A 14,780-nucleotide genomic window follows, 5' to 3' on the forward strand; every position below is an offset into this window, starting at 1 on the left:
CTTCAAGTTGATCTGCAAGGGCTAATTTCCATCTGGTAGAATTTGCACCACTATTATCTACAATCCATTATGTTGAGCCCTTATTTCTACTTGGTTATCCTCCTCACTTTCTACTTCATCCAAAATGATGCTTAATTGAGATTGTTTGTCTTCTTCTTTGATGGGCATGTCTGACTAAGAAAGAGGTAGTCCTGGTTAAATATTTCTTTAACATATAATTCAACCTTACACATAAGTCTTAAGAATCTTATTTCAAAAGTGAATAATGTTATATTCAACTATTTTGTAATGGTCTCAACCTTTGCCTAAATTATTGACTGTATTTATGTGTGATCCTAGAAAATATGAAGACAACCAATTATAGAATCCATTTAAATGCAACCCTAAATAATAAAAATTCAAAAAATTCAATTTTATGAACATGCATATGAGACAATACCTCTTAAGGTGTAGGAGACAAGTAGTTACAATCAAAAGTCATGGGAGAGCCAAAGGCGAAGCTAATACATCTTTTGCAAGATGTGAGAATCCAACACTAACATGGCTTCTAAATATAGAAACCACTTGCATGTCCTTGACATATTGTGAGGAGAATATAATTGCATGTCTACAATATATTGACATGATTCTACTTTCCCTACAAGATAAAATGATTACAAACCAGAATTTCTAAACAAATTACAAAGTATAGATTTGTTTTAAGTAATTGAAACTATACAACGAATTCTTCAATAGCCATGGGGTTCTATAAAAAAATCCTCCAATCTTGAATAGTTTGCTGCATACCCAATGCTTGGAATCATGGTTTTAAAATGCCAATATTCTATAAGGACCGATTGTCTTAAACTTCCTAATAAAACACTATCCAATTTGAACATAAATCAATGCTTAATTGATATAAAAAGAATGTCATTCAAATAATTGTAGGAAATGATTCTTCTCCTTTTACATGGCCCACTTTGAACAAAATGAAAATTCATTTCAACTAAACTAAAAACTAGTTCAACATTAGAAATAGAATTCATGACATTACAAAATTCACTCAAAAATTGAAATATGGAACCTTCCAAAATAATTTTATTGCAAACTCTCACTATTTGATATACATTTATACTACCTAAACCCTAAAATAAGCAAAGAATAGTCACAAACAATGCACATGTTGAGCCCTTCCAAATTAAAACAAGTAATTAGCAAGAAAAAAATGATATATATATATATATATATATATATATATATATATATATATATATATATAGGCTTACAATAGACTTAGTAAGTAGAAAGTGGCACTTACTGGTGTGGCAAATGTGGTTGGGTGGATAAAATAGACTTCTAATAATGTGTTATATATATATATATATATATATAAGGTCACTTCCATCATCATAGCAACAATTGTGTTTGTCCATGTGGCCTCATTTACTATTCTCACTAGGATGTGTATCCCATTTCATCTGACATGAATCTACTATAAGATCTTGGGCAAAAAAGTTATTCTTTTGACAATTTTGGCGTTCGAAATGGCCAAACCCACAACCCTTCTAAAGATGTACTAGTTTTCAATATTATTTTAATATAAATCTAAATCTTTATAATTCACAATAATGAATATATATATATATATATATATATATATATATATATATATATATATATATATATATATATATATATATATATATATATATATATAATGATAAAGCTAAACCTGATTTGTTATTATAATATAAAACCGGAATATTTGCAAAACAAATGCAATATCTCATCTAGTTTCTGTTCTCTTTGAAGATTCTCAACTCTTTACATTTGAATTTAAAACATTAGATTTTTTTTTGACAAACTTTAATGTTTCCCAAACAATAGAATATGTAATTCTTTCACCATTTAATTTAGACTTTTTATTTCATCTCATTCGTAAATTTCAATACATGTTTTTTTCAGATTTAATCTTAAAAGATATAATAATACTGTAGCAGAAAAAAGAATTCATGAAAAAATAATAATATAACTCTAATTGCTCAAATCCTATTCCTAGCTGTTGATTCATATCCACAGTTCTCTTAATTAATTAAACTTCACTTTGAGTTGAAGTAATACTTTGTTTCTAATAGCATCTGAAATATACCAAAAATAGACTATACTAAGATATATGGAAAATATATTTATAATCTATATGAAAAATAGATTATTATGTATTATAAACTACCAGCTCATATCTTTTATTCATAAACATTATAAAAGATCAATTTATATCTTTTATTAATAAAACAACTTATACCTTCTCTTAAAAAAAACCCACTCACAAATAATAAATGATTATTTTTCAATTTAAAATATGAAGATTCTTCTAAGGAAGATGACAATAGTGCCTTGCACTATTCATTTTCCACTTCCATTCCTCATCATCCTTTTTCTACAACTCCCCATTCTCTATCAATTTGGACACCCAGGTAGGAAAATGCAATTGACTCAAATGCAAACTCTCTTGCAACCAAATGTTCTACCTCCCAGAAAATATATACTTTTGTAGGGATTTGTTGGCCATGTACTCGTAGATATTAGAATCCCTTTCATTGCTTTTGCACGAGTGAATGGAGCAATACAATGCAACAACATCTCATCCACTTTTGTGATGAGTTGGATTGTGTAGACAAAATGGGTGATTTCTAGCTATGCTGAACAACCAAGAAGACATTTTTCAAAAAGGATGTTCTGATTCATCATGTCATCGACATTTCTCATTCCAAATGTCTTCTATGCCACCAATGCCCTTGTGCTCTTGTAGATCCTCTTGAATAGGAACAAGGTGATATCAATCATCCGATGAGTAGTTTCTTGTCCATCATAATGTTTGACACTTGTTTACTAAAACATGCACACATTAAGTGTAATTGGTTGTATTATAAATGGTCAGAGCACATACACATAATAATCCAAAGTGTATCTAATGAAAGGATGCTTAGCAACATAATCATTTGAATGTATTTGAAAATGCATCTTAATTAGATTAATTCATTTCAATTAAAGCATTAAATAACATGTTTGTCAATGCAAGCATCATATTAGTAAAACCCTGAATCAAGGATCCATCAACATGATAAAGTTGTCACAAAAAATAGTACTAACATCAATATAATAATAATTAAATGCTCTTGATTACTAAATATGACAAATATCATTATAAAGAAAATGTCACATCACAACTATTTCATCTTATAGATATAATCAAAACAAGAAACACATTAATAATGTATCGTCTAGATCATGAATGATACTTATAGAACTAAAAGAATTAGAAAAACTAGAAGCATCTAACAAAGACAATATATGATGACATCGTATGAATAGTCATGATATTTAGACAAAGCCTAGCTCATATCAAAATTATACAAAATAGAATGCAACCGTAAGATGCACTATATCCTCCCCCTAGGGCATATGATTAGTCCTAAAAGCTTGCAAAAATATAGGGTTGCAAGTCTCTCAATCATGAAGCATCCTCCCAAGAAGTTGAAGACTCATCATTTCAATGTCTAATTAAATGCACAAACCAAGTACTCTTATGGTTGTACTAAGAAATAAAAATACATAAACTATAAGATTTAACTCTTTTAAAATACATAATTGGTATATGATACAAATGAATAATATTTCAGCATTGATGAAGATATCCTATCTAACATCTTTCGAAAGGCTGGGAATATTAAAAATATTTACATGAGAGCATTATGAAAATAGGAAAAGAAAGTTTCATATAAGTAACCAAAGAGACTAAATTTCTAGGAAGATAAACTATGCAAAGTAAGTTATACAAATAATATCTATGAATATGAAGTAATTATTTTAAATAAATTATTGTAAAAATAAAGTCATACAAATAATACCTATGAATATGAAGATATTATTTTAAGTAATTACTGTAAAAATGACAAAATATATATTTAGTTTAATTTTGTTTCATACTAAATTTATAAAATAATGATCTTGAAAATGATATCTGTTAGTATCATTTAAATACTTTTATTTTAAAGAAACATATGTATAAATATAACGATTTAAATCAAAATGCACTTTCAACATTGTTTCCCGCAAGCAGGAGACTTTCCGTAAATTTGAGCCTTTCTCCTTGCTCGGCTTCCAAACCCTTTCTCCTGCAAATTTAGATTTAATGAGGTCAGTACTTCTCATAGAGGACATTTTCTAGTCATCAATTATGGTTTCACAAGACCTTCATCTACCTCCAAAATAAATTTTAATCCAATTACACCCAAAAAGACTGTTTCAAAAAATGTGACTACTTATTTCATCCAGGGGGATGCAAAGCAACAGTATTCAACAATAAATGTATTGAATTCGCATTCACCCGTTTGACCTCTGAATAATTGTGTGTATCAGCATTTGTGAACTGAGGCTTCTTGTTCATGAGAGTCGAATTGTTAGCGCAGTTGCCATTTTTAAGGCAATCCACCACTGTGTCAGCTGTGTCAATGCCTGCTCATATAATAAAATCTGCCGGAGTGAAGGATATTAATATATAAAGAGCTGAAATATTCTTGTATCAAAAGTGAATGGCATTTTACCTGCAAGATAGGCACCATGGACATATCCATTGTACTTCTGACTCGTATGTTTGCCAGTGAAATATACATGGCCAACTGGTGCCTGCAATTTAACATTTAACATTGATTCTCCAAATTGAAGCCAGGAAAGGCTCCACCGACTCCACTAAATCATTTTTGTAATGAAATGTCAACTTTACAGAACTCGCAAAACAAAAAATGAGTTTTACAATTCTAAATAATGCAAGTATGTGAAGACAAATTCTATTTGAAGGAACGTATAGCTTCAAACCTCAAATGTTATGGTTTGGCACAAAAATAACATTATAATAGGGTATGTGGTTACAATTGTTTCTTGTGTGCACCTATTATTATTGCAGGTATCAAGTTAGCCTTGATGCAAAGCGGACTTATTTGTCTATATACTTAAAAATTGTAGTTTTTTATAATAAAAAATATCATATATCTATATACCACCATCTAATATTGTCCTAAGTCTCCTTAAGATATCATTTCAAGAACAAGGAAATTACAATAGAGTTTGTAAGCAAAAAAAAATAGGTAGCAGTCATGCACATTAACAAAATCTATAGAAAAAGAAGTAAAAGGGGTAAATTTTAGAAGGCATACAAAAACAAAAGTTCTTTAGTTATCAAACAAAAACTAACACAACTCCAAAAACTTCATTTAACAAGCATGGTTATACTAACATGTAGACGATTTTATTAGAGTTCCCTAGGTTCCAAATTCAAAAACATAAATAATTTTTTTGGATAAAATGGTGTATTTAGGAGATATTAAGATCTATTAAATTTGGTTTAAAACTTCACTCGATCTAATGAAACATAAAAAAGATATTGGTTGATTATTAAAATTGAGAAAAGTTCCACATCTAAGCTATTCTAGTATTGCAGTGATCAGTCCTAGATCATTCATAAGTTTATGAATATGCAAGATCAAATGATTGATAAAAAAAATTGATGATCCAAAACAATTAGTATGACATTTTGAATCTTTAACAAATTTTATAATATTTTGAAAAAGCTATGGTCATCAATAACATGTCATTATTAGTAACTATTATTAATAAATTAATTTCTATAAGAATTTATTTTATCTATCTTTCAAATGACCCTCTATGCAACGCCATCAAAACAAAAAACCATAGACATGATTTAACATAACTCAATATTATTTAACATAACTGGAAAAATATTATACTAGCAACATTTTAGGAAAAATAAAACAAACGAATATGCAATCTCATGATACTTGTAAAATAGGATCACAAGTTGCTAACACAAGAATGTTAGTGCAGGAAACCACATAGCTGAACACAATCTCAATTTGAGACTTAATGCTATTATTGACTTCCAAACCTCTCAGTGGATTAATGTTTGGTGATGTAGCTATCTTTTGTAAAATTCAATGTGCCATCTGATAGAATAGGCCATCACAACCCTACAATTGAATCGAAACAATAGAAATATAAATACAAATCCTATTCAAAATGGCAAGCACAAAAAATAATTGTGAAATAATTAACATGTTACTTGGACTAAGAAATCAAGGTAAAGTATGAATTTTTCCATTCTTGATTTATTAGCCAAAGATATCCCAAATTTTCAAACCCCCTGAATAAAAAAGTCATAAAAACAACAACAATAATCTTTAGTAAGGAGATGAAAGCATTTTTCCGACTTGAATTCAAAATATAAAGAACCCTACCGAGAACTAGCAATTAATTGTAATCCCAAAACATTCTAGCCCTACTTCAGTATTCTGAAATTTGCAATAAAACAAAACTAAATTAATGGAAGACCGTCTTACCAAGAGATGACCTCCTTATTAGCTATTATAATTGCCATAGAGCTTATGAATACTCATAGCAAAATATACACAATATAATTTGTTATTTCCTCTTATACGATGAATAAACAAAAGTTAAATAAAAAAAGCCCATAGTAATAAGAGATGACAAAAAAATGAAATAATTGTGCGGCTTTGATATTTTCAAGTTTTGTCAAATTTGAATAATTATGATGAAACCTGAAAAGTAAATCTAGCATGGAAAGATATTACCAGATAAAATAGATTATAACTGGTAGCATCCAATTTAAAACTATATCACCCACAATTTTCCTTCATCATTCTTTCCTTAACAATCACATGTCCACCGCATGCTTGCTTAATAGCAATGCTAAATTCTACAACTGCAACATAACAAAAATCCAACTTTACCAAATCATATTACAATGCACCATGGACTCTTAAAAAAATCTATAAAAGAAAGAACAATACAGTTTGAGGTGAAATGTGGAACTGCATGTCAGTCATGTGCTTATGGCCTTTTGATAGGTGGATTGTTCACAGTTTTTATCAGATTTTTAACATAAAAATAAAAAAGACAACTAGAAAAAACTGTCATGATCAATCATAAAATTTTAAAAATCACAAAAATTATGTTTTAATAGAAACATTTCAAATGACCATAGGTTAAGAGATTTAGGCACAGTTTTCAAAGCATATTAATAGAAAAAGAAACAAAGTAAAATTATAGTCTCCGCCTATATAGGTGGGACTAATAATAATAATTTCCAAAGTCTATTCCAATACCCATAACCAATGAACAGGAATGAATTAGAGGAGCTGAAACGCATGGCATTCTTTAGTCACACACATTGTGTGGCTATACTCCCCTCACAAAATAAACTTTGTATGAACATAACGAATTGGATGGTTTAATTAAAATGGGTTGTTGAGGCGTACAAGTCATCCAAATTTGGTGACCAGATATTCTAGTCCTGCAAGACATGAGCAAGTTGTTTATTAGTACTCAGTGACAGTAGAAAGAAAGAGCAATATTAATAAATGAACAGCATAATACAGTATCATCGTTGGGATGTTTATAGATTGTTATTTCCATTTGTTTTTGGTTATAGGAGGTATTGGAAAATGAAAACAAAAATATAGAGTAGAGCTCCAATATTAGTGGTGTGAAATTGGGGTTCACTGAAAATTAGTCCGTCTATTGCATCTACAATAGAAATTCTCAATTTCTCTACAGTTACAGGAAATAGCAGATTGTTCTTTGGGCTCGGTGGAATTGGAAAGTTGAAAAGAGAAGTATAGACTAGAGCTTCACGAAACCTCCAGTACCCATCTTCGATGACAGAAGTTTAAGCAAGTTCTTCGTATGCAGCTTTTGCAATCACCTATCCTTGTGTTTGGAATAGTAAAATTTTGAAATGTACTCTTGTAATGAAGGAAAGAAAAAAAAATCATCAATATCTATTTTTTCCTTTTTGACTTGGTGATTTAATTCTTGTTCTACAAAGATTTGAGTGTTTCTAAAGTCGTCTGAAATTGTCATAGAGCCCTACTTTTAATATCCTCATCCAAAGCAATTTAGTCTTGAAATTTGGACTACCAAAAATACAAGCAATCAAAAGTTAGCATGGAAGAAAAATGGATTTCACTATCTATGGAGCATTAGAAGTTAATGATGGTTGGAGATTGTTGAATCGAATTTCCTGTATTTGTGTTTATCAATGGAAATATGGAGGTAGGGATATCTCTAATTAATTAAACTAGCTCCCTCGTCATGTAAGAGACACGATGTTTTGTGCTGTTTTAATAAGTTTTAAAATGGAAAGTGAAATATAAGATTTGCATTACGTAGTATGTTTAGTATTCTCTTAAATTAAATTAAATAAAAAGGGTTTGTCAATAGAAGATGAAATTAGTATTTCATGGAAAGATAGTTTGAATATTTAGTTTAATCTTATATATTGATTTAAGGAACTAATTGTGTATATCTTATAAGATTAAAACAAAATAAAAATTTAATTTAAAAAAATGTAAAATGATTAAAAACATTTAAAAAGTTACAATTACATTATAATGTAGAATAACAAAAAAAAAGGTAATCTTGATATAAACTTTGTGTAGAATTTTTTTTTTTTTTTTTTTGAAGTGGGGGAGAGTGAGAGTGGATAATTATATTAACAAGAAAATCTAAACTGAGAGATACTAAGGAACACCTCTAATCACTCTTATAAGTCTAATAATCTTCTCCATGGTCGCCTCTAATCAAACCCTCTTCCTTGCCGATAGAAACAGCAACTCACAAAAACCCTTCCGTAACTTCTTTCTACAGACAACCACAAAAAGCTAAATTGAACATCATTGCTACATGCATATCCATCAACGAGTCCATCAAATTTCTAACTTAGGCTCAGCCAACTCCCCGCATTTCCATAAGATCTTCTTGTACAAGCTAGTGATCATTACATCATTGATGCCTCATACCCAAGCTATAATGATTATATATTTCAAAAAAAAGGAATACTTATGATTGCTAAACTCAAAGTTTATCAAATGGTAATTGAAAATTAGACATGTCAGGAATGAATAAAATCCCAAAAGGGTGCACACATTTACCACCCAAATTGCCACTCTCTATCCAAAAGAAAGAGATAAAGAAAAATTGTTAAAATAATTGAAATTGCAGAAATCCTATTTCCTTGTTTCTCTCTAAACCCAAGCAGGTTGTTTATTTCATTTATCCTCATCAATCAGGAATTCTTGTGTTGGGTGATGCGATGCGCTCCCCTGCCCACAGGTGGTTAATTATGTGGTGTTCCATGTTCACTAATAGTCATGGCTTTTGGTGCAACGACAAATGGGCCCAACAATTGGTATCAGAGCCTGGTTTTGGCCTGGTCATGGGTTCAAATCTCCTCGATGTCTTCCCGACCAGCGTAAGCACCTGGTATCCGCATCGAGGGGGAGATTGTTGGGTGATGCGACGCGCTCCCCTGCCCACAAGTGGTTAATTATGTGGTGTTCCATGTTCACTAATAGTCATGGCTTTTGGTGCAACGGCAAATGGGCCCAACATCTTGTTCATCAGGGAAAGAATGGGACATAAAGGACTCGTCTTAGCAAGATTAATGTATATCAATCCAATAAAACAATCACCAATGAACGAATGGATCCCCATAGATCGAATATGGGGCGTCCCTTAATATATAATATCCTCAGAGAATCGTTCTTAGGAAAGAAATGTGAGAAATATAATTTCACAATTCAATAATTTTGCTTGGCAAACACTAGATGCCAAGTGAGAAGTAGTGGGTGCCAAGTGAGGTTAGCACGTTAAGGAGCTAAGTGGAGGTTTCTCGATAGTAGTGGATGCTAAGTGAATTTGGTCACCAATGGAAGGTGAAGCTCAAAAAACTCAACACATGACCAACACTATGACCAAATGAACTCAGTCTATGAAGGAACTGAGTGAGCTCGGTAAGACTCAGTAGGAAGGGACCGACTCAACTTAGTAAGCATTGGGAGTTGAACGCGGTAGAACCTCTTGTGACTTGGCATAAACAATCAAGTCATGAACTGACTGAGTGAGCACAAGGAGAGCTCCGTTAACACACAAACTGAGCAAGTCAATAACAGACTTGTTGTCTAAATTACTCCAACATTAAAATAGAGAGAATGATAACAAAGAGCATGCAACTCTAAAATTCTCTACTACTAAGCACCATACATAATAAATAGAAAGGAGAAAATAATGAGTCAAAACAACTAGATCGACTAATATGCCAGCTTGCTTGTTCAACACATACTACTGCATACTCTAAAACCAAACCTTCCTTCTATCCTCTAAACTCTACTCTAGTTATTCCTTTCTCCTCTTCTTTAATCTATTGATCTTCTTCAAGTCTCTCTTTGAATCAATGAGGCTTCATTCCTTTTTTCTTGTCTCAAAATATTTTCCCTCTCTTTTGGATTTTCAAACTCACCTGCTAACTTAACTATCTTGACAGGGTAGGTGGGTGTGTGGCTCTAGGGAGAACTAACCATTTTCAAAATTTTAACACTCCCCCTTTTTCCCAATCCATACAAACAAGGATCACTCTTGATCTAAATCAACTACACCAAGACTCCTTTATAGGTACACAAAACTTGTTATGCCCAAAGGCTTAGTGAAAATGTCTACTAGTTGCTCCTCAGACTTACAAAATTTGATTTTGGTGTCTCCATTCTACACTAACTTTCTCATGAAGTCATATATGATTTCTATGTGTTTTCTTCTCCCATGGAAGACTAAATTCTTTCACAATACAATTGAGGAAATATTTTCACAAAACATTGTGGTTCCATCCTCTTGCCTTTCATCAAATTTGTCAATATTCTCCTTAACTAAATAGCTTGACATGCTGCTACATTCGTTGCTATGTATTTAGCCTCTACTATAAATTAAGAAACAATAGGTTTCTTCTTGGATGACGATGAAATTGCACCTGATCCCTTATGAAACATGTATCTAGAAGTGTTATTCCTATCATCAAGGCTTCCAGCCCAATCACTATCAATGTATCCAACCAACTTGAAATCATTATCTGCAGTATACAAAATGCCAAATCCCTTGGATCCATTCACATACCTAAGGATCCTTTTTCTTGCTTGCTAATGCAAATCCTTTGGTGTTTTCATAAATCTAGAAATCAAACTTACTGCATACATCATATAAGGTTGAGTTGTCAAATACATCGATCTTCCAACCATACTCTTGTATAATGTTGAATTCAAAGTTTTTCTTCAATCTTCCTTGCTCAACTTTAGACCTACTATTATTGGTGTTGAGGCTGCCTTACTATTCTTCATTTTAAATCTTTCCAAGATCTAATTTGAATACTTTTATTGTGAGATACAGATGCCACCATGCATTTGTTTTACTTCTATACCTAGAAATTAGTTCTAGAGACCTAGCTCTGTCATCTTAAATTTATTCTTCATGGTCTCTTTGAACTCACCAATTAGGAGATTATCATTTCTAGTAAAGAATAGGTCATCTACATATAAGATAATAATTAAAACTTTACCACTTGATACCTTGATGTAGAGTGTGGGCTCACCATCACTTTTCCTAAAGCCATTTCTCATAATATATGATTCAATCTTGATATACCATTCCTATGGAGCTTTCTTGAGCCCATATAGAGCTCTCTTCAATCTATACACCTTGTGTTCTTTAGTTGTAACATCATAACTATGCGGCTGCTCTACATACACTTCTTCTTTCAACACACCATTGAAGAAGGAGGACTTCACATCCATTTGGTACACCTTCCATTTATGTTGGGTTGCAATTTCTATGACAACATACATGATTTTCATTCTTGTAACTGGGGCATATGTCTCATCATAATCTCCACCATACTGTTACTTGTACCCTTTACCACTAATCATGCCTTATGCCTATCTATTTTTCCTTCATCATTGCACTTGTCCTTGTGAACCCATTTCACTCTAATTACTTGTTTCTTGGGAGCCAAAGTAGTTAACTCCCATACCTCATTTCTTTCAATAGAACATATTTCCTCATCCATGACATTACACCATTTCTCCTCCTTCGTAGCTTCTTCAAAGAAGATTGGATCACTATGAGAAAATAATGCAAAATTGACATTCTTATCAAACTCTTCATCATTCATTTCTTCTTGGTATATCTACCTTAGAATTTTATTCTTTCTTGGCATTAAGGAGGAAAGAGTGGGATCTAAATTTTTAGTATTTCTACTATTACTATTTTGCATGCTAGCTCAAGGCTATCTTGAACTACTAGGAGCTGAAACTTGACATGTTCAAGAGGTTTCTTTCCTTTTTTTCCTTTGTCTGCAACTATCCATGTTTTCTACTCCTTCATCTTGTTGATCACCATTTTCTTCTTCTTCTTCAATGGTTGGCACTTTACTTGAAGTTCTTGAAGATTTATCTATCGAGCCATCCCATGACTAATTTTCAAGAAACTCTACATCTTTTGAAATGATGATCTTCTAGGAGATTGGATCATACAACCTATAAGCATTTGATTCTGAGCTATAATCAGTAAAGATACACTTCACACCTTTTTCATTCATATTTTTCCTTTGTTCCTTTAGGACATGTGCATATGCTACACATCCAAACACTCTCAAGTGCTCAATTGTCCATTTATTCCTTGACCATGGCTCAAGAGGACTCTTGTCACAAATTGATTTTTAGGAAACCTATTTATCAAGTCCATTGTTGTTGCTACAACCTCTCCATAGTATTTAGTTGGGATCTCTTTACTTTTTTCATTCTCCTTGCCATCGCAAAAATGGTCATTTTTTCCCTCTCAGCCACTGCTATTTGTTGTAGACTATAACTTGCTATAAGATTTCTCTTGATGTCATTCTCCCTACAAAAATTTAACATCAAATTGGAGGTATACTCCCCTCCTCTATTTTACCCAAGGAATTTTACATGATGTCTACAATCTTTTTCAAATAGAGCATTAAATTCAACAAATTTATCAAATGCTTCAGATTTATTTTTAAAGAAATAAACCCATGTCTTATGAATAAAATCATCTATGAATTTCATAAAATAAGTACTCCCCACAGTAGAAGTAGTTTGCATAGGGCCAACTAAATTAGAATGCACCAATTCTAATGGGGCCCTTGCTGTTCTATAATTACTAGAATTAAAGGGAAGCCTATGTTGCTTACCCAAAATACAACCCTCACACTTGTCACATGAATCTATAATACTTGGAAAACCATCTACCATTCTTTTCTTGGAAAACAAATTTAAACCAACAAAGCCAAGATGTCCATACTTGAGATGCCATAGCTTGGAGGGGTCTTCAATCATGTAAGAGCTGATTGCTGATGTATTCTTGTACATGCATGCCTCGGAGGTGCAACAATGACTTGGGAAGAGAAGCATGTCTCTATCTTCAAGGGAAGCATCTAGTTCTTTGTCATTTGGACTGGTACAAGCATTCTTTTCCTCTAGTACAACCATTCTTTTCCTCCTATCCTTTTCATGAATGACACATTTTTCATTTTCTATCATCGCCTTGTCACCATTTTGAATGAATTCTACAACACTCATCAAATTGTGCTTCATACCTTGCTTGGTGTGGACCATGATAGATCCTTTTGCCCACAATGGGAATGGTTCCATTATTTTCCATCTTAATTTTAGACTTGAAACTTCTATCAATGAAAGAAAATAAGCTTTCATTACTACTCATGTGGTTGTTGAAATTGTTGTCCAAATACCATACCTTGGGGCTTCCTTCTTCACCAATGTTACACATGATGAATATTGTGGGATTTTTTACATTTCTCATGTTCACATCAGCCACATTTGCATTCTATCTTAACTAATTACCTTGCTTCTTCTAGCATTTTCTTGCATAATACCCAAACTTATGATAGTAGTAGCATTATGCATTTCTCTTATTGGAGTTGTAATTCTTCTTACCTCCTCTAGAGCTATTTTGGGAGATGCTTTCTCCCTCTTGACTTCTTGTTCATCTTGATATTTCTACATTGACATTTCTTTGACCATTTCTACTATGACCTATACTACTTTATCCTCTACTAGAGCCATTTCTTCATCTCCCCCTACCTCTTGAATTATCTTGAGCCTGAAAGATTTCTCTTGGGAGGTTGTTGCTAATATGTTGATCTAGTGCTCATGGGTTTGAAGAGTTCCCATCAACTCATCCATGGTCAATGTGATGAGGTCCTTTGTATCCTCAACAGTCATCACAAGGTTGTCATATTTGTAAGGTAAAATCCTCATTATCTTCTCCACAATCCTTTTTTGTTGATATTTTTATCCATTTTGATTTAAGCTAATTTATCAAAGTAGAGATTCTTGAGCTAAATTTTACAACAGGTTCATTTTCCTTCATTGAAGGTTCTCAAAATCCCTTCTAATCATCTATAGGTTCACTACTCATAATTTATTAGTCCCTCTAAAATTTGTTTCAAGGATATCTCATGCTTCCTTTGAATAGTTTGCTACTAAAATCTTGAGAAAAATAGTCTCTATTATTGCTTCTGCAATTAGACTTAATGATTTTTCATCCTTTCTTCTTAGCTCTTTCAAGTGAGTCTTTTTTGGGTTTATGAGCGAAACATACTCTGTCAGGTTGGTAACGTAATTGAACCCATTGATTACAAACTCCAACAATTCATTAGCAACCATAATGGTTCTCATTTTCTTTGCCCATCTATCATCCTTTTATTCATTAATGGACAATGACTACTACCATGTCAAATACACAAAACTAAAATGCCCAAACTCATAAGGATGTGGGGCCTCGAAGCTCTAATACCATGTGAGAAATATGTAACTTCACAACTCAAACATTTTGTTTAGAAAATA

General features: G+C 32.1%; 1 protein-coding gene across 1 annotated transcript; it reads right to left on the reverse strand.

Moving 5' to 3' along the window:
* Window positions 1-4,076: 4,076 nt before the first annotated feature.
* LOC149544255 (polyamine oxidase 6-like) lies at window positions 4,077-4,686 on the reverse strand. Its single transcript, XM_089795941.1, has 3 exons — window positions 4,584-4,686; window positions 4,376-4,494; window positions 4,077-4,154 (listed from the first exon to the last, which is right to left on the reverse strand). The coding sequence occupies exons 1-3, from the start codon at window positions 4,684-4,686 to the stop codon at window positions 4,077-4,079; spliced, it is 300 nt and encodes a 99-aa protein (XP_089652067.1).
* Window positions 4,687-14,780: the final 10,094 nt, after the last annotated feature.

The sequence above is a fragment of the Cupressus sempervirens genome, chromosome 8 (genome assembly GCF_028749045.1).
Source record: "Cupressus sempervirens isolate cs-2001-9-10 chromosome 8, ASM2874904v1, whole genome shotgun sequence".
NCBI lineage: Eukaryota > Viridiplantae > Streptophyta > Pinopsida > Cupressales > Cupressaceae > Cupressus > Cupressus sempervirens.